Source organism: Diceros bicornis, chromosome 14 (genome assembly GCF_020826845.1).
Source record: "Diceros bicornis minor isolate mBicDic1 chromosome 14, mDicBic1.mat.cur, whole genome shotgun sequence".
Lineage (NCBI taxonomy): Eukaryota > Metazoa > Chordata > Mammalia > Perissodactyla > Rhinocerotidae > Diceros > Diceros bicornis.
In genome coordinates, this window is record NC_080753.1 from 29,658,543 (window position 1) to 29,679,514 (window position 20,972).

General features: G+C 49.3%; 1 protein-coding gene across 7 annotated transcripts in view; it reads right to left on the bottom strand.

The window, feature by feature from the left end:
- The window catches only part of ANKS1A (ankyrin repeat and sterile alpha motif domain containing 1A), a 183,655-nt gene that overhangs the window by 25,078 nt on the left and 137,605 nt on the right, over nucleotides 1–20,972 (bottom strand). For all 7 annotated transcript variants that reach the window (XM_058554559.1, XM_058554556.1, XM_058554553.1 and 4 more), the window contains 2 exons: nucleotides 9,773–9,839; nucleotides 4,293–4,399 (listed from right to left, as the gene is read on the bottom strand). In XM_058554559.1, the coding sequence (XP_058410542.1) occupies nucleotides 4,293–4,399; nucleotides 9,773–9,839 (174 nt within the window). The remainder of the gene's footprint in view (nucleotides 1–4,292; nucleotides 4,400–9,772; nucleotides 9,840–20,972) is intronic.

Sequence of the window (20,972 nt, forward strand, 5' to 3'; positions counted from 1 at the left end):
ACTCCACTCAAGCCAGCCTCGCTCACCAGACAGCTCGGGCCTCTCACTGCCTTTCCTCTTCCTGTGGTCTTTTGCCGTCCCACAGCCTCTACAAACCCCAGGACAGCGAGTGTAACCCAGAGGTTCCAAGCTGCATAGTTCTGGGCTAGCATCCTGGCTCTGCCACTTACTGGCAGTGCCCCACCCTCTGGGCTTCAGCGGCTTCATCTGTGACTCGACTGACAACACCCCTCAGGCCGAGTGCCAGCGCGGCACCTGGCACGCGGTAAACACTCAGTGAGGCAGTTCTCCTCCCTCTGCGCTCCTACTTACAAGCCTCAGCACAGCACTTAACACTTGGCCGGGCTGTTGTTTTTATTGCTTTATGTCCCTTGTTTTCCCAGCTGGGCCATCAAGTTCCTGAAGACACCTACATCATTGGCTTTTCTGATTTCAGAGCCATTCGTTGTAGGAAATACAGACAATCTATTACACTCAAAAAAGAAAAGGAAGTCACCTGTAATCCCCGAGATAATCACTGAAAACATTTTGGCTTACTCCCTTGCACCTCTTGTGCATACATGTTTTCTTTCTTGAAAATTAAGATCATGTTGCATAAGGATTTTTGTGTCCCGATTTCTTCACTCAACACCCCAAGGTGAATGTTTCCCCACATCAGACATTCTTCAAAAACATTTTTGGACATCCACATAACACTCCAGCATGAGAAGCACTGTCATTTATCTAATCAACACTTCTGTGAAGGGAAGTCGGGCTGAGTCCCCAGACACGGAGACCTGCGCCAGCACGCTTGGAGCTACAAACCTGCCAACCACCAATTACCTTCCTCCTGTGCTGATTAAATGCATTTCCTCCCTTCTTCTAAGAAAGCCCATTTCCTGTGGACAAGATTTGTGGTGAAAAATGGAACTGGCTATGATGTGTGAGCCAGGTTCCCTGCCCTTGTCCCCCAGGGTCTGATGTCAGCCCCATCAGCCTAGGGAGCACCTGGCAGCCCCCACTGCCCTGGCCCTGGCCACTGCAAATCAAAGGCCCTTTCGCCTGCAGGCCAGAGAGTGTGAATAAAGTTCAAGTTGCAATGCTTCCTCGTCTAGCTCAGTCATCGCATCATAGGAGCAGCAGCCAGCCGTAAGAGGGTGTTGAACCTAGACCAGCCAGGACCCAGGAAGCCATGACAGAGAGCTTCAATTTTAAAGGGCTTAAGTGTGCTCTGTGTGGCCCCAAAAGGTAAACGTGGGACCAAGGGACAGAAGCCACAAGGAAACAGATTTTGGCTCAATATAAAGAATGCTCTAAATCAGCCTGAGCAATGCAAAGAATCAACGGGCTATTACTTTGTAAGGGGGTGAATCCCCGTCACTGGAAAAACATCATGGCTGAGATTCCTGGGAAGGAATTCAGGCATAGATGATTAGACCACATGATGTTCAAGTCCCTTCCACCCTGAGAGGGAGCTGTATGACTCCCATAAATGCCCTTACTCCTCCAACAAACTTGTAGGACCCTATCACAGGGAAACCCCATGGCAGCACCTCGTCTGTGAAACACCTCAGTTTCCAGATGTTCCTACGACATCGAGCACCTGGCTTCCTGAGAGCTACTTGTGCATCTTGTAGAAGAGTCTGCAGGGCATTTCAGAACCAAGGGAAACATTTTCAGCCTATTGAAAACCAAACCACATGGGAATATACCATAGCTAATGTGATGTAAGTTATACCATAAGCAATGAGGGAATGTTTCTCAACAAAAATGCCCCACTTCTTGTGTTTTCTTCCTCTTTTTTCTGGTTGCTAAAACTTAATTAGCCTCATAGCCCATCTGGCAATTTACAGGCAATTACCCAGGATGCTTTGCATGGCTACTCAGGCCATTCTAGGTATCTGAAGTAACACACTCAACTGAGGTGTGATCAGCATTCCTTCTCGTACAGACTCTGCCTGCCAGCCGCCCCTCCAGAACCGACAGGGCAGTGACAAGGAACAGCTTGTACCCAGGGCAACAGGAGGGCCCGGGAAGAACTGAGCTGCTGGCTTCCCCCTATGAGTGCCCTTCCCAAACAGGAACAGACACGTTCTAACAGAGGCCCTGCATCTTGCATGGATGCTTCGCCCAGGGTCAGACTTCCTCAGGTGCCCACCCAGCTACTTTCTGGTTGGGAGCACAGGGAAAGGCAGAGAAGCAGTTTTAAAGGAGCCTTGATATTCGTGGGTTGGGACCCTTGCCCTTTCCAAAATCAGCAGAAGGAGGGTGAGGAGTCAAGAGCTCTAAAATACTGAAGCAGAGGGAGGGGACACTCTATGAAGCCCACGGCCACCCTCCCTTGCCTGTCTGACGGCCAGTCTGGTGAAGAGGTGTGCTCAGAGAGGGAAGGCCCCTCAACACTCAGCGCCAGGGGCCACTTGTGACCACTCACTGGCTGAACCCCCACCTCTGACCCATGTTTGTAGGCCTTCCCCAAGGAATGTGGCTAGTCAGGGGTTAGGTTATAAACACCATAAATATACCCAGTTTAACTTAAAAAAAAATTTCTATTTTAAAACCTACGATTTTTAAAAGCCGAAAAATAACTGGTCCTAGGCTGGCTCAGGAAGGGTAGCTTGCTGCAGACTTCACTGTCTGCCCTGGAGATGGAGATGACCCAAGGAAGGTGAGCTGTCCTAGTCAGGGTCCCTCCTGGAAGCCCCAGGCCAGCTCCCTGGGCAGGCTGCTCCCAGGCACCAAATGCAACCCTGTCAGCGGGAAACCCACAGAGACCCACACTAGAGAGTAGAGGGCAGGGGTGGGAGCTCTGGGCTGACTTTGACCACTGCCCCTCAACCAAGGCAGCGGAGTGGGATGGGCACAGTTAGATCTGCTTCAGAGAGGGAAGGCAACTCAATAAAATCAACTCAGGACTGAGTTCCCAGGAATTGCAAGAGCAGGGAACAGGCCTGCCAGGAAGCAAGGAGGAGCAGGGGCAGGGGAAGGTTTGCTGGATTCACCTCAAACCAAGCTCCTGAGATAACAGATGCAAGAAGATGACTCAAAGCATGTAAGTGGTTACATTCCCACTCCCCATATCCATATATAAGAAAGAGGCCATGTGTCATAGTGGTTAGAACATGACCCTCGGACCCAGAGTGCCAGGGTGCACGTTCCTACTGTGCCAAGCACTGGTGGTATGAATGTGAGCAAGCCTTAACTGCTCTGTATCTGGAAAATGAAGATGATGACATTAGTACCCACTCAGGGCTGCTGGGAAGATGCAATGAGCTAATACATGCAAACCACTAAGGAGGGTGCCTAGCACATGGTAAGCACTAATAAGAAGTGTCAGCTCTCATCATCATTACTGTGTTAGATGCCTGCCTGGGGGATGTCAGTGCTGCCTCGGGGGTGAGCTGAAGCCCTTGGCTCAGCTATGCCCAGGCTGTGCCGCCCTGGCCCCACCCACAAGGATGTCTCGGGGAGGGCTTCCAGGAGAGGGATGGTCACAGGCACCCTGCCCTGAGCTACTTCCTGGACTGACAGAGGGAGCACTAGGGTCCAAAGCCCAGGGTCCTAGTCAGGCTCCCATTCCACAGGGAGCCTGAGGAAAGAAATCCTTTTTTTTTTTTTTTTTTTTACATCTTGTGTTTTGTAAGAAGAAAGTACAAAATTATACCTCAGAAAAGCAACCAACCCTTCAACCACCAACTCAGCCTCTCCTCTGGGCCATCTCTGAGGTCATGAGTACATGAGTGCATGAGGCTGCGCAGCCACAGTCCCCACCCCCAGGCACTCGGCCTCGGCTGGGCAGGGAAGAGGCCTTCTGCCAGAGACAAGGCTCTTTGCTTGACAGCAAACTTGCTAGACAGCAAAGTTTTGGTGAATAAAGGAAAATTCTGGTATCCAGCTGAGATGGGACAGGGAGTCACACAGGCACTTGGCTATCTTGTCCACCAAAACTCCTGGTGTCTGACCCAGAACACGAAGGCCTTGACGCCTCACCTCACAACCTGGTCTGAGGGCTGACAGGGAGACTGGAGAGGGGGCAAAGGTCTGCAGTCAGGGACCTTCCTTCCTGGGGTGCAGACTTGCAGAGAGCTCTCCCTACAGAACGGTTTCTGGAGCAGAGTTAGAGGGGGACAGAGTTTAGAAAGAAGGCACAGGACACTCGGTGGATTTCTCGATGTCTAAGTCACTTCAGTCAGCTCTTCCCTGGGATACAGGTCTACGTACTGCTGCAAACTCCAGCAGAGTCCACGGGGAGACCAAGGAAGCGCGTTTCCACGGAGCAGCACCCCGCCCTTGAGGAGGCCAACGGCACTTACCAGGAAGCGGACATCGTCAAAGCCATTCAGAAGCAACTTGCTCTCATACTGCTGCAGCCCAACCGCCTCCAGCCACTCCCCGACGCTCTGCTCCAGCGACCGCGAACCTGACGAGAGAGGAATCGGCAGACGCTTGAAAAGGGAAAAACCATTAAGGCGGTAGCAGCGGCACTCAGAGGAAGACAGATGGCACTGCCACATCATAGTCATTACCATAAAGCAGCCAAACTATGTAAAAGAGAGCAGAGAGCAGAGGACCCGCGGCTCGTTTTCCGCGTACAGGCCAAGGGCAGGGCAGCCCGGGGCGGCACACACTCCCCAACCTGGGGCGGCTGCCGCCCACTCACACCCCCTTGGTCTGAGCTGCTCCGGGGTCGCGGCAGCACATGCACAATCTCTGCCCACAGGCTGGGGGAAGCCAGCCCCCAGCGGTCTCTGGGTCAGCTCCTCGTCAGTGTTCACACTGAGGTATTTCAGGAAGTCTGTTCCCACGGGCACTAGAAGGGGCTGGGGGAGCTCCTCTCATCCATGCAACTCCTGGAGCCCCCGGAGGGCTATGGGCGAGGGACAAGTTCTGCGACCTTGCAGCATAAACTGGTCAGGAGAGGGCACACATCTTCATGCAGCTGAGGGGCACAGGCACACAGCGAGGGCTCCGGGAGGGCTGCGGCGGCGGCTGTTCACAGGGACCCAGCACATGCAACGCAAGCAGCATTAGAACACGGCAGAGGGAGAAGAGACTTTACTTGTTTGCCCCCAGCAGTCCCGGAATAAGCAAACCATGGCTGCCGGCCCTTTGTGCTCAGAGGCTCAAGGCAGCGAGGGGCCGAGTGGGGTGCATGGGCCAGGACCCGGGGGGCCAGGCTCAGGTGTGGCTCTGCTGGGATGGCAGCATCGCATTCCGACGGGCTGCGCGGCCAGCGGGGCCAGGAGCCCAGTCCACAGTTAGACTCTGGCCGCCGGCGAGCGGGGCGTCTCCCGGGCGAGGGCGCTGTCTGAAGGGCTGCCTTCCCAGGCTGGGCTGTTTTGCAGGGGCTGGGCATTCATTCTCCTCTTCTGATAGTGGCTGCTCCTGTGACTCGCCTGCCTGCTCAGGTGGAAAGCAGGCAGGCAGATCCAGTTCTTGGCTAAAGAAGACAAAACCCAGCCAGATAAAAGAAAGAGAAAAAGGGAGCAGTCCTCTGTCAGCTGAGCTGTGGCGGCTTAAGTCTATTCATGTTCTGCGCTGTTCTCTCTTTGGCTGAGTGATAAAGACAGCAACTGTCTTCCCAGGGTCTCCGGATCTTGGCGTTCTCCTCTAAGGATGAGCAGGCAAGGGAGGACCTTTATTTGCTGTGCTGCTTGAGTGGGACAGGGGAGTGTGGTGGTACAGGGAGGAAAAAGTTCAGCCCTTCCTGGTGGACCTTGAATGTTCTGAGTTGAACACCTTAACCCTCACCTACTTCTCTGCTTCTCATGGGCAAGAAGAGATAAAAGAAGGAAAAAAGGAAAAGGGAGAAAAAAAGAGGTGCAAGGAAGGAAAAAGAAGAACCAACTACAAAAACATCACCTCCAGAGAACTCTTGACACGGTGAAAGTCATTCGTTGTTCCCGGCACCTTCTGTCCCCAAGGGCAGGCCGAGGCCAACTGGCTTGATTATGGAGACCCTCGTAACCCACTGTCCCAGGCTCCCCCTATCCTCTGTCCTCTGCGGAACAGACGGTGGTCAGGGACCCGGTGGCCTCCCGATGCACGCTGCAGTAGCACTCCAGGATGCCGAGTCTGGGGGATACTTGAGCTCCCCTGCCCTTGAGTGGGGTTGTCTGCTCCAGGAACCTAAGCAGCAGGCTCCTGTCTGCCCGTGAAGTCAAGTGTCCCCGGCTGCTGATTCATTCCTGCTTGTAATCCCCCAGCCGGGCAGCTGTGGTCCCGCCTGCTGCCGGTGGATGTGTGCGCTTACAGAACCGCAGCAGAATGCTTTGTCTAAAGGCGCCTGGGCTCCACGCTGCCTGCTGCCGGCTCCACAGTCCTTGCTCACTCTCATAATGTCTGGCCCTCCCCTTTTGCCCCTCCCCACCCTCCTCCCTTCCATGCTCAGGAAAACACACCAGGGATCGGACATCAGAGCAGAAGCTGCCGTTGCTGCTGCCACCGCTGAGGGAGAAGGAGACAGCAGCACTAGCATCATAGCAAAATGACAGATTTCCCAATATCTGATATTGGCCAATACACATGCATATGAAAGGTGGAGATGGCAAAACTCTATCTCCAGCTCAAAGGGCTGGAAACAGCTTATCAGAGAGAACGGAGAAGGAACATTCCTACAGTTTTGGCCAATAGTTTCTAGGACAGCCAGAGAGGGGACAGAGGCATGACACTGCCCTGAAGGCATAGCCCACAGGTTAAGTGACCTCATATTCGCCACTTAGGAATGACCATGTCTCTGAGAAGATAAGGCAGAGTATCACAAAAACAGGCGATAAAATAAGGAGGTTACACTTGATGTTCCTCAGGCGAGCCATACCAAACAACTTGGGAAGAGACTTCTCTCCAGGCCGGGCAGAGCCCAGGGGAGAAGCGCCAGGCCCAGAGCAGGCAACCCATAATCCGGAGGAGGAGAGCATGAGAGGGGAGGCCCCAAGGACAAGGGGAAACCAGGACCAAATCCCTGGTACAGTTTCGGAGACAAAAGAGGTAACATGTACAGAGACAAAAACCCAGGGACCGCATGGCACCCTCTAGACACGCTGGGAGGCACTTGCATCCCAACAGGCTGTAGAAGGTCCCAGTAAAGAAGGGGCTCTGCGTGCAGAGGATCGGGCTCCTGGAGGAGCCTGCACCTCATGCCTACTCACAGCTAAAACAGCTGGCTTTAGCAAAAGAAAGTCAACGTTTTCTTCCGTTCATGGAACAGGCCTTTGTTGAAAGAAGCCAGAGTGGCCTGGGCCAGTGGGAAAGCTTAGCCTCCCTGGCTCCTGACAGCAGGACGAGTTGTAAAACCTTTCTGTTGGGGATTCCGGTAACTAGCTCCATTGCTGCAGCTCAGAGACTCAGGGCCCAAAGCAGGAGTGAGACTCAAGTGCCATATAGAGTCTCGCCCCCCAGGACACGATCCTCTGCAAAACCAGTCATGCTGGGCAATCCCATGCTTAGCTAAGGACTACGTGGTGGAGGGGCCTGGTCCCCGGACCAGGGAGGCAACCCCAGAGCCCAGATCTCTTCTCCTAGATCCAAAAGCCCAAGGACAATCTGAACCCTGATATTCAAAATAAACAAGAATTCTGCTTTGATCTGGGCTGAAGGCTGGTGCTCCCTGGGGTCCTGGGGAAAGTCTCCCTGTCAGATGGAAGACAGAGTTCATGGGCAGACATGAGCCCACCCTCTCCATGCTTCACGGTCTGGCAGTGGTACTGATACAGCAGGCTGGGGCTCTACAGCATGGGTGGACGCACTCTCTGTTGAGGTGGCCACCCTCGTGTGTCTGCCACATACTTTCCTAAGCTGGGGTATGGAGGATGGTTCAACACAACAAGTACTAAAACAAGATTGTGTGTTGGGATCCAGAAACCTAGGAGGATATCAGACCAACTCTCGCCACTCTCATGGGTTCATGGGGGGCAAAAACTGGTGGGTGGGACCAGCAGGGCAGGGAAAGAGCTCCGTGTCATCACCTCCAAGGAGAAGGGCTCTTCCAGAAGAATGTTCTCCAGAGGTGCTGCCACATCTTCTGATTTAGCAAAGCCAAGAGGGAATGGCCTGCTTCTGACCCTCAATTCTCCATCACATGCAAGTGCTTTAGGCTCCTCGGACATAGAGGGGTACAAAGAAGCAGAAAGTAGCCTCAACTGTACTGACTGCTATAGATCCCATCCCTCGCTGTCCCCAAAGAACAGCTTTGAAAATGGCAACAGTGTTTGTCTCAGTCCTGAACATCTCCTCCCAACAAACACTTGACTCTTGGTAAAGCCTGCAAACTACAACAGTGCAACATCGCTTGCCTGAGTGTAAGCAATGGCCCGGAAATAGATCCACAAAGTTAGCCGGAAGAGCCACCTCTGCAGACCCCACCCTAATCCAAGAGTGACAAAGATGGACCAAATCCGGCTGGGTCTTCTCTACTAGAACCCAGGGAACCCAAGGCTGCTGGAGGGAGGGTGGCTTCAGGAACCTAGTCTGACAAATGGTCGAGGGAGACAAGCCAGGGGAGCAGACACCCCTTGTCTCTAGGTTTCTCAGTACGAGTCAGTAATAATTTCATAGATAAAAACAAGCATGGCTACTACTGACTGAGTACCTCTTCAGCTCAAGTATTTGTATATATTACTCATTCCCAACAAACCTGTGAGGTAGATACTATTATCCAATATTGTAGATAGGGAGCTGGGGACTCAGAGAGATTAAGTGACTTGCCCAAGACACACATGTTTAGAACCAGGATTTGAACCCAGGGCTGAGGCTCCAGAGCCCATGCTCTCTCCACAAGCCCCTCAGCAGCTCCTTTCTGCCCAGTGTGCACACTTGCCCCTGCCCATCAGACTTTCTGCCAGGGCCAGAGGCCCATGGAGGAGCCACAGGTGTCACCTGGGGCTAAGAGGTCAATCCTGGATGGAGCCTCCCGAGTGAGCACGGAATCCCACCCCTTCAGTGCAGAGGCATTTCCTCACCAAGGAGGAGGCCAGGTTCCTGCTGAGCTGCTTTCAGCCTGGGTGCCCTGGTGGCAGGACAATCTGCAGAGGCTTGGGGGAAAGGATATGAGGGTTTTTATGAGAGGCACCTTTAAGAACGTCACCTCACCTGAGAAAGCAACACAACCATAATTCTATTATCAAGGAAAAGAGCTCAGATACAGCCTCCCTAGTTCCCTGCTTCGCACAAAGGAAACAGAGGCAGACCTCATCCCTAGGGCGTTGAAACAAAAAGAATACCCAAAGTAGCAGTGATCGGAAGTAAAAACGGTGAGTGACTAAGTAAATGGAAAAATGGAGAGACAGACACAGGGAGGAAAGAGCAAAGCCGACTCCTCCAGGGGATGTAGGCTAACAGTCTGGGACCACTGGTCCAACCCCACCCACTGCCACTGTCATGGATTAGGCAAATGAGAGCCATGTTCTCATGAAGAGTCAGTGCCAGAGCCGCCTGGGAAGCTGGGGAGACCAGCACTGCAGAGCACTCCAATTTAAGTCAATCTGAGAAAACCGACATTCACAAAAATAATTATAAGTGACAATTGTTCATTAAAAAAGAAAAACATTTCCTAATAGGCAGCCTAAAATTCATTTTGTACACTTTCCCCTCCAATATGTAAAAGGAGTCATAGCTCAAAACTAACAGCCAGATGGGCTGCCTAGATATATGAGGTTCTGAGCTGTAAGAGCATGATGTGCTCTGAGGCTGACTCTCTCACCCTTAAATGTCTGTCTTCTCTGTCAGAGGAAACACTTGAGCCAGAAGGAGCCAAAGGGCTCTGTTCTGAGCGGAAAATGGCTGCTTGGTACGATACCTGAGATCTTCTGCTGTTCCTGAGAAAAGTCAATCCCTTCTCCAATAGAGCTCATGATTTTCTCAATCTGAAACGGAAGAAAAAGGAAAGGCTGTCAGCCTCAGGTTAAACATTGCCAGCTTACCATCAGTGCTCTGGGGTGGGCCTCCAGGTCTCTTCCAGATGATTCCAAGGTCCAGCACCAAGCTGCAAGGTACCAGAACTCATTGCCGCTCAGATCAAGAAAGGCCCTTCTCTGGCCACAGCCCAACAAGGTCTAACGACACACTCTGAAGGGAGAGAGCGGGGAACAATCTGGGCTCAGCTGCTGGAAATGCCAAAGAGCCTCCCTTCTAAGGCATTTATATACCACTCCCCCCACAGTTCTCCCAGACCCCGCAGAGATCGGGCAGAGGGTGCAAGAGCAGACGAGCCCTAGCAAATTTCACTGCTCATGCTAGAATTTAACCTCTATGAGAGTGGAGACTTTGCCAGCTTTGTTCCATGCTGTATCCCAAGTGCCTAGAGCAGTGCCTGGCAAATCGTCAGCATTCAACACATAATTGACATCGCATGACTGTCAGCTCTGAGGTGTGAGGACAATTTCTAGAGCTGAGACAAGCAGAGCACCTGAACACAGGAACCTCTTGGAAGCCAAGGTGAGGCAGGCACATAACCCTGAACGGAGGATCTTTTGCTCCTTCGAGGCCAGCAGTCCTGGACAGAGCCCTGCATTCAGAGGATAAGAAGGAGCGTAGACACTCGTTCTTCCTCTGGACCACAGCAGAGAGAGCTGGTCTCAAAGCAGGCAAATGTCTTCAGCATCGCCCCTGTATGGACCACCTGTCCCAGCCATCTGGCTTTGATCACTCTGAACCAGATCCAAACCCCCCACTCCAGGAAACCTGGCCAGGGGCAGGACCGGGCAGTGAGGAGGGGGCCGCCTTCTCTCCCTGCCCTCCTCTTCCTTTTAGGGTTGCAGTGATAATGAGCTCATTCACTTTTCTTTTTTCCAAAGAAATGAAAAGAGGACCTTTTGTACCAGGGCTTGGATGCTTTTTCCTCTAAGTGCAAGTAAGGAGCTTGGGTCTGACAATCAGAAAAACAACAACTCTCCAGCTAGCCTCCAGCTGGCAGACAAAGACAGCACATTTGACACCGGCAGAAGAGCACAGAGCAAGCACCACTTCTCCCCTTGTAGCCGGGAGTGGCCAGGGTTGGGGGGTGGGGTGTTATTCTCCTCCAGCCACAGAAACAATGTCGCTCAGGCAGTCACTGGATTGCCTGTGAATGCACACTGCGAACTCCATCCCTGAGCTCAGCAAAAGCAGGGAAGCACAACACATCTGACCCGTGGAGAAGGCAGAGGGTGTGCCTCTACTTATCGGGCCCAGCAGCCCAGAGGCCGGCACAGAAGCGGGCAGCCCCACAGCAGCTCTGCACTGCCCCTTGAAGCAAATGCCTTCCTCCATCCCTTCCCAAAGCATTGCTTTCCTTGGCCCTGCCCATTTTAAGTGCTGCCTCCTTCAGCAGGCAGCAGGGTGCAACAAGGGAACGACCCAGACGGACAGGCGGGCACTTTCACCCCCACAAAGCCTCGGTGCTAAATCTATAAACACGGGGATAGCTACCGCCTCCCATAAATGGTTGTGTGGACTGAAAGCATCACGTACATCAAGTACCCAACAGAAGACTTGGTTCACAGTAGATGCTCAAGAAAAGGTTAGTTTGCTTTCCACTTTCCCTCTGGTGTCCTCAGAGCTCCAGCCCAGTAAAACTTATTTTAAAAAATATTTTTACTTATATTTATTTTTTGACAAGTGATTCGTCCACATGATTCAAAACTCAAAAGATACAAAGTTACTCAGAGAAAAGTCTCCTTTCTATCCCTGTCTCCCAGCTGCCTAGTTCTTCTCCCAGCCGCCTAGTTCTTCTCTCTGGAGACAAACAGTATAACCAGTTTCTCAAGTATCTTTCTAGATCTATTATATTCACATGTAAGCAGATATATGAACGTATTCCATCTCCTACACTGATAGAGGCATTCCATATATGCTGTTCTGCATCTTGCTTTTTCCATTTAATAATACATCTTAGAGTTCTTTCCACAGTTCATAAGGAACATTTTTTTAACGTATGAGGTACAGTCATCCAGTGTGTGGCAATACAATAATTTATTTAACCAGTCCCCTGACGGGCACGTGTGGAGTTTCCAATGTTTTCTCATTCTGAACAGTGCTACAATGAATACTATTCTACATACATCTTCGTATGTATGTGCAAGTATATCTGCAGGACAATTCCTAGTTATTTCTTGAACATTCTTTCAGGCACAGAATCTTGAATTAGCAGCAGGGACCTCACAGGTGAAATAATCCCAACTCCCACCCTTGTCTGATTTTGCTAAAGGCCTTCCAGAGATGGGGCACTTGCTAACTACCCCAGTCAGTTCACCCCATTTGCAGAAAGCACCAATCTATAACATTTGTGTTTTTGCAGATTTAAACCTTTTTTCTAACTTCAATCCAGTGGTCCAGTTACTCCCCTAGAGTACCCCTCTTCCACAGGCAGGGCTTAGGGACATCTGGAGACAGCGCTTCTCTTCCAGGCCAAGCTGCCCCCGAACCCCCGGGCTGCACGGCCCAACCTGGCACTAAATGACACGTCAGTGCTGGGTCCCGAAGCCTGGGTTACCCTATCAGATTACAGAAGCCTGGAACTGGGCGAAGAGCAGGCACTTAGCAGATATCTGCTGATGTCCCTTCTTTTTCCTCTTCTACATTTATAGGAAAAAGTAGGGTGCCTGAAGTGAGGAAACTTTTTCCTACATGAGAGGATGAGACCTTTCCCCTGGAATTGGCTCCACCAGCCTTTGGATCCCTTCTCCAGGCCATAGAGCGTGTATGTGTGAGAATCACCACTGTAAGCACCAGGAGGGCTGGAATCAAGCATGTTTTATTCGCCATTTTACACCCCAGGCCTGGCTCATGGTAAACAGGCAACCTATTGAATGAATGGGAGGGAGGGAAGGAGGGAATTTCCATTTACTTAGAGCCAGCAATGAAAAAGCTGTTTCCCAAGGCCTTACAGAGCACCAAGGGTGGAAAGAGTTGAAATGGAGGGTGACTCCAAGGTACCTTCTGAAATAAAGTCAAGTCATCTATATCATATATTTCATTATCATCATAATCACCTAACACGCAAAGCCCCAGACGGCTTGTCCAATCAACATCTCCTGGCTGCCCAATTCATGCGATTTTGCCGAAGGGCCTTTTGAAATCAGAGTGAACAGCATTGAACACCCTGCTGCTTCTTTGCTCTGTTCCTTCCTGCTTGCCCCTGGAGTTACCCTCACGCCAACTACAAAGGGCCAGGAAAAGCCCAGGTGTCAATAGCCTACCCTCTGGGTGGGTATGTGAGATACTTCAGACTGCAGGCCAACTGGGAAATGCTAAGGGACACTCTCAGAACTATTTCATCCAAACCAGAAAATATGCTTTGTTTTCTGTGAACTGCAGTAGCTAAGCCAAGCTGAGAAGATTCTAGTTTACTGACAGCTTGCAACTCAGGACCCTTTCCTGCCATGTCGGAAGCTCAGAGCTAGGAGGGAAGTGGCAGTGAAGAGGTCCTACTCGGGCAGAGACGGCAGGTCCCCATCCTGGCACCACAAGCACAGAGCTGTCTTGGGCTGTGGTCCTGCCCAGCCCCTCAGCCTGGGCTATGGAGACAGCGAGGAGCTCTCTCTTCCTGCCACACCCCCCTAGGGCCCAGAACCAGCAGACAGGGAACATGGTCATTTCAGTCTAGACAAAGAGGAGCAGCCACCGAAGGCAGATGCCATTCTGATCTATACACTTCATGTAGTTGAACTTTTCAGGCTTAAGTCAAAAAACAATCTGATTAGGCTGCTTTCCCAGAAACATTCTGCATCTCAGGGGAATGTCAGAGGAAGAGGCAGGTGGATTCTAACGGAAAGGCACAGTTCAATGTTCTCTTCTTTTTCTATTGTTTGGGATCAGTGACATTTTTGGAGAGAGATGAGAAGTGACTGTACTTTAATACTGCACTTCACACATACTCTATAGATAACTTAAATGTGTTTGGTAAGGTAAGGCCTGAAAGTTATCACCATAATGGACTCATGTATTCAAAAAATGCTTGGAAAGATTCCATTTTCAGAAAGTATTCAGGATTATTCTATTCAGACTTTTTTCTCTCCTACCAGGGCTATATAAAACGTATTCCCTGGATGGCTGGAAAAAGACACCCAAACACTAGAGCTACTGCTGCTCAGGTCACCTGACATCTGCTCGTTTAGAACACAGGATCCTGGTTCCCACAGGCTGGTAACAGGAGGCGGTGTTCCGTGTATAGAGAGGCCTCCATTCCCCATCGTCATAGCCTGGCTGCCAGGAGAAACTCAGATTACACTAGTCTTCTCAATGGATACTGGGAGTGAGGGAGGAAGAAGACAGCTGCTGGGGGAAGAAATACCTCCCCAGGTTTTGATGGGTCTTCTGTGTGCCAGGAAGTGTGCTGGGCACGGGGAGTCCACAGGAGAACCACCAGCCTTGGCGCAACTTGGCTCCAAGGCTTGGGTGAAACCTCCCTTCCAGAAGGTGGTACAAGTTAGAAAGCAATGGCTACATTCAGGGGATCCCATATGCAAAACCATCAGGAGGACAGAAATCAGTCTGGTCATAAGTCGGGGCTTAATGGAGAGGAGCAAGGGAAACGGAGCGCCTGCCTCCTACCTTCTTTTGGTGCAAATGGGAACATGAAGGGAGATGTTTCCGCAATTCACCAGCAACTGAATTGGGCTCCTGATGTCAGACACTCCCTCTCAACCCTCTTTCCGCTGCCTGGGGAGCTGTCAGCTCTCTAAGACTCTCCTACCAGTTGGAAAACACACACCAGTCTCCTTGGGCCTGTTCCACCAGGGCTGGAGATGCCTCCACCTCTCCTTTTCCGCCCCCAACGCTTAATACCTTACTGGCCCAGAAACACACTCAGTTTTGCACCGTTACTTCCCTAATGACTGTTGGATGACGTGTCCCAGCATCACTATAGAACCATTAAGGGTAAGGACCCTATTTCATATTGTGTCTTTTAGATCCCACACGCTGCCTTGCACAGAGCTGGCACACTGGAGGTGCTCAGTGACAAACAAGAACAGCTACATTTGTTAAATGCCCATGCCAGGCAAGTCACCTCACTAATACAGTAAGAGGGGAAAAGCAGCCAACACCTCTGGACCCCAGTCTGGATTCTCTACCTCCCCTTCCCTCCTCATTTTTATCTTTCTCCAACCTCCCTGGGTTGCTGGCACAGCAACTTCACACCCCACAACTACTAGCTGGCCCTTTCTCTCAACAATCCTGCAGAGCCTCAACTCACTGCCAAGCAAATGTATGATCCCATTTTTCAGGTGAGGAAACTGAGCTCTGCTCCACGGGCAGACTCCTAAACTCCCTGCTGATGGCTCAGCTTTCACTGTCGGTAAGTGCCATTGGTGGTGGAGCCTGCTGGAGCTTCTCGCTGTGGGGAGGGGCGGATGGGGGAACCAAGTGGCAGACCCTCTCCTCTGGCCAGGTGGCTTTGCTTGGATAGTGCTCCCCATTCCCAGGAGCACAGGACTGAGGAACTGAGCCTTAATCTCGTCAGCCCCACCTGACGCCCACGCCACCAGGTGACTGCTGACGTCAAAAAACTCGGCTCCTCCGGCTGAGCAAGGAACCCTAAAGACTGCTGACAGCTGCACACCCAGGGCCCAGAAACCACATAAGAATTCATCACCATCTCTGTCTTCTGCCTCTCAGCAGCAGACAAGCTCTCTGCCTGGAGTGGGCTTTGATTCCACATTTGAAAAAGGGTCACTGACCAGGGTCTGGGTTATTTTTTTCCCCTCTCCCCCCAGACTGAATTGCACAAGGCCTCAGGAAAGACAAAGACAGATTGAAGTAAATTATTTGTCCTGATTTTCTAATCTTGTCAACTGCTTTTAGGAGAGCAAGGCAGGACAGGGTTGGGGAGGGGAGAAGGCGGCAGGGAATGAATAAATATCTGCCAACACGCTCAGGGCTGTCTTTCCTGAGGCTGACGTGGCAGCTCCACTAACAATGAGTACTTCTTTTCCACACAGCACGCTATTAGTCTCAGCTTAATTTTTCTCATCACGGGGGCAGGGAGGGGGAAGCACTAAGCACTCAGATTGTTACCATATTTATTGTTAAATCTCCCTACTTGAATCCCCTTTACATTGTCACCTTCCTTCTCTATCCCCCTTTTTCTAGTAGGCTGAGAGACAACAGAGCTGTTTTGTTTCTAAAGTGCTCTGTCTTGTCACTGACAAAGGCTCAAATTAAAGCCTGTGGGGTGCTTGCCCCAGACTAGATTGGGGGAGAGAAGAGCCCTGGACCTTCCTGCTTCCTGACCCCTCTCCAAGTCTCTAACTCCCCCTCTCCCTCCTCATTTTTACCTTTCCTATACCTCTTGGGTTCCCGGTACTGGGCCTTGCTCCCCAAAGCATCTCACACCCTACAACTACCAGCTGGTCCTTTCCTCGACCCAGAGATGTTCATGCCCCAGACCTACAACTTGACAGAAAGCGAGTCCTACATGTAAACGATACTTGCCAAGTGACTTTCTCATGCTAGAAGAGCCTACTATAAACGCAATCTTTAACCCAAAGCCCCAAGAAACTGCTGAAAGAAGAAAAAATTGGGAGACCTAGATTCCAATTAACTTTATTATTGCTTGCCACATAACTCTGGGTTATGCGCCAAGCACTGGCTTTAATAAGTGGGACAAGAAATCTAAAAGATTAATGAGGATTATGTACTTGGGTTCTAGTCCAATTTACACAATCTTCTTTCTATCCAGGAGTAGGCTTATTTTGGGGAGGTACGGAGGAACGAGGAGGCACACAAACTTCAGAAAGGCTACAGTTATCTACAACTCTGGGTAACCTGCCTCTGGTCTTTCTTTGGTTTTTCTTTCACCACCAACAACCTCCAAGTAACCTTCCCTTGGTCCTGTTCTTTCACAACCTGAATTTCATTACAGCGCCCTGCACTGTTAGTCTGGATATGGATTATCCCAGCCCAAAGAAAACACCCTAAGTGCCCACTCAGAATGGCTTTCCCCAGCAGAATGGCTGGGGATGCGGTCTTACACCATCGGCTCCTCAGATTCTGAGGGGAACACCTGCCTTGTAATATCAGGAAGTCAGATGTAGAATTCTGAGCACCAAATTACATATACTTCAGAGATAGAAAAATAATAATAATAAATGTATATATACTTAATACAAATACACCATCAGTATTCATTAGCTGCCCTGAGATTTCCTGCAGCTTACGACTCCTAATTATCTATGAAGTTGTGAAACAGAAGAAGTTGGATAAATGAAGTTGACAGAGTCCCCAAACTTCATTTTAAAGCAGTAGCCAGGGCCCTGTGGCTGAGTGGTTAAAGTTCCTAGCGCTCCACTTCGGTGGCCAGGGTTCCCGGGTTCGGATCCTGGGCACGGCCCTACTCCACTCACCAACCATGCTGTGGTGGTGTCCCACATATAAAATAGAGGAAGACTGGCACAGATGTTAGCTCAAGGTGAATCTTCCTCAAGCAAAGAAAAAAGAGAGGAAGACTGATAATGGATGTTAGCTCAGGGCGAATCTTCCTCAGCTAAAAAAAAAAAAAGGCACTAGCTAAAATCTTTCAAATAAGCTTTACATAAAAGAGCACACACTGCGTTGACCCCCTTTATATAAAGTTCTAGAACAGGCAAAACTAATCTACAGTGGTGGAAAATGTCAAGAGTGGTTGTTGGGGGTGAGGGGTAAGGAGTGACTGGGAAGGGGCATGAGGGAACTTTCTGGGGTGATGGTAATACTTTGTATCTTGACAGGAATCTGGGTCACACAAATGTATGTATATTTGTCAAAACTCAGACTTAAGGTTTATGCATTTCACTTTGTATAAATTCTACTTCCCCTCAAAACTATAAATATTGAATTCTAGTTAATGATATACATGTTAAAATGTTTAGGGATGAAATGTGCAGATCTGCGTTATTTTGAACTGCATCAAAAAATAACATGGATTTTTTTTTAAGTGGACTGAGGGATGGACAGATATGTGATAAAGCAAGTACCACAAAATGCCAATTGTAGAATCTAAGCTCTAGATGTAGATATATAGGTATTTCACTATTCAAGTCTCTTTCAAGTTTTCTGTATATTCTAAGTTTTCAGAATAAAATCTCTTTCAGGATCAAATCTTTTAGAGAATAATAAATTGTAAGATCAACACTGGTCTGAGTTTCATCATTTGTAATGAACTCTGCTCAACATGCTAATAAGCAGAGACATGCCCAGCAGGCAAAGGAAACAAAGAGAAAGGAATGTGGGAAAGCTGACTTCACCATTATTCTGTCACAAAGCCTTCAGGGGTAAGGGCTCTCAGCACAGCTCCTCTGTTGTGGTGTGGCTTTCTCTATGCTGGAACCCAGGCTAACCCCAGTTTAGACAGTCAGAAAACTCAATTGTCAGTGTTCCCAGGAATGAGCAAACCCTGGGAAACTGGTTCATACTAATCAGACTCAAAAGAAACTGATGCCTACATCAGTGAGTTACTTTAGCATGATAGGCAGCACATTAGTATATGTGGCTAGAACACATTTATATCCTCTATAGCCTGAAATCAAGAAAATGAGATCAAATCCACCCTCAAAATACTAAAGGAGCAAGGGAAAAAAGGAGTGTGGACTGTGTTGAGAGCTTACTAAATTATCCCTTTCCTACTTCAGGAGATCATTTTTCCTGAAAATCGAATGCAGGGGCTCACAGCGAGGTACCCTTCTTGGAAAGTACTTTTGATCAACAATGTTAACACTCAAGCCTTCCAAGGCAGTTAGGTTCTAGGGCTAGGTTCTTTCAGTGGGGCACTCTGCACTGAGCACTAGCTGACTGCCCTCTCAGAGATTCAGTTCACCCTCACAACCAGCCTAGGGGAGAGCTATGATTCTTCCCCCTTTAAAGAAGAGGAAACCAAACATAGAAAAGTTAAATAATGTCCATGGTCCCAGTACTAGAAATAAGTGACCAGTGCTTGACTGATTATCTTTCTGATTCACAGTGTCCAGCTTATTTAGGGCATAGCTTCTACTCTATTAAAGCTCAGAGTACAATTTCAAATATACGGGATTGAGAACATTGAAAAGGCAGTGTATACAGTGATGGAAAGAATGAGGACTTGAATCAGAAACTTGAGTTCAAAATCCACTTCATTAGTTGTAGAACCTTGGACAAAGCACTTAACTTCTTTTTCAATTTCCTCTTCTATAAAGTGTGAAAAAATTCCTTACTTATAGGATCATTGTTATAGCCAAATTACTTGACCTCTCTTCTTTAAGCCTCAGGTTTTTCAAAGGCAAAATGGAGACATCAACACAGGGCTGCTGTAATGATCTGAGACAAGGTACAAGAAGTCTTAGCGCAGTGTTTGGTTCCCAGGTGGAATTCTAATGAGGACTTAATTTATCATGACACGAGTTTGAGCAAGCTCTGCACTGCCTAAAAGATATGGGGTCTTTGCATAACTCATTCATTCCCTGAATGACATCATCCTATAAGAAAAGGCAAGGTCTTGCTGCTGTAAGCAAAGATGGTGAGATTTGCTCCTTCTGCAAAGGCAATGTCTGTCTGCCCCTCTTCCTGGGAGATTTCAATCCCTGCCATGTCCTGGGGCCATAGCAAGAGTACTAAGGGAGTCTTCTTTAATTAAGTCCTTGGGAAAACAGGGTGGAGCCTAAAAGTCCTTTAGTTTTTGCTCTGTAACCTACCTGACCAGATGTCAGCCTTCCCTAAACAGAGAAACATCTGCAGTCCTTGGAAAACCACAGACACCCGGCAAATAGTCCACACAGTCCTACTCCCTCGCTCATTTCAGTTTATAAAGATTAGAAAGGGTTTGCACTCATGATTCACATTCATTTGGCTCCAAAATAAACAGAATTCTACCTAAAAAACAAGTTAATCAAAACACAGGTTCCTTTGTTTAAAAAAAAAAAAAAAAAAACGACAAACCAGAGGGAAAGGGCTTCCTTCTGGCAGAAAATGTTTAGAACATGCTGTGCGAACAATAGCTCACTTCCTGGATACTCAGCTGGAGGCTGCTTCTCCATTCAGGACATAATGTTTCATGTGAGGGAGGTGACGCCTTTCTACAAGGCAGCTCCTCGGCAAGAACATGGAGGACCCAGGACAATACCAAAGAGAGGACAGGGAACAGGGTGTCAACTCAGGCCTGCTCCTTCTCAGGCAGGAGTAGAGGGGAGGGCTAGAGGCCATGGTGCTGACGCCGACCCCCACATCTCAGAGCAGGCTGGCTCCTACAGGGCAGGGTGAGCAGGGAGTAAAATAGCTGGGGATGGTGGAATCAGCTTGGTCACCCATAACAGAGACAACAACACCCACCTTGCAAGTCTGTTAATGACCTCTACCTAACTGACCTACCAATTAGCCACCTGCATGCTGTCTGTTCCCTCAGTAAACTATACCAGCTCATGCCCAAGCTCACAGCTGGCAGGATTCTCTCAAGCACACCCGTGGGTCTTCTGCTTCCACCCACTGAATATTCTGCTTACCAAGAATCAGCTGGGATCATTTCTAAAACTGTTTAAGATAGTTATATTTGTTGGTGAAAACAGAAAATTTAATTAAACATTACATAAATGATGAAGCAAGTGCAAAAAGAGCTGTTTCTGTGACAACCAAGTAGGTGTGTGGAAGAGACTCAATAACAGGATCATTTTTTAAAATGTGCTCTTGAATTAAGTGTTGTTGGAGAAATAAATCGTAAAAAATTCTAAAAGGATTCTGTACTCAGACTGCTTCACAAGTGGCTAAGTTCCTGCTTTACTTTTAAGAAACTCAAACTGGAAGTTTAAATCAATGCTTATTATGGATGTGGTTCATGTAATAAAGCGGACAGGCAAATCCAAATGAGCAGATCCACAGAGAAAGAGAAGGCCCCAGCTCCACATCAAAAGACTGGGATGCACACCTATCCATTTGGGGTTAAAGTGATTGTTTCTTTTTAAACAAACATTTTCTTTTTAAAAATGACTTCCTCCTTTAACAGAGTTTTGTAACTAAACAACCCTTGGTCCCAACCAGCCACACGTAGAAAGCCCCTGGGGACAGGCGGCAGCAGTGTC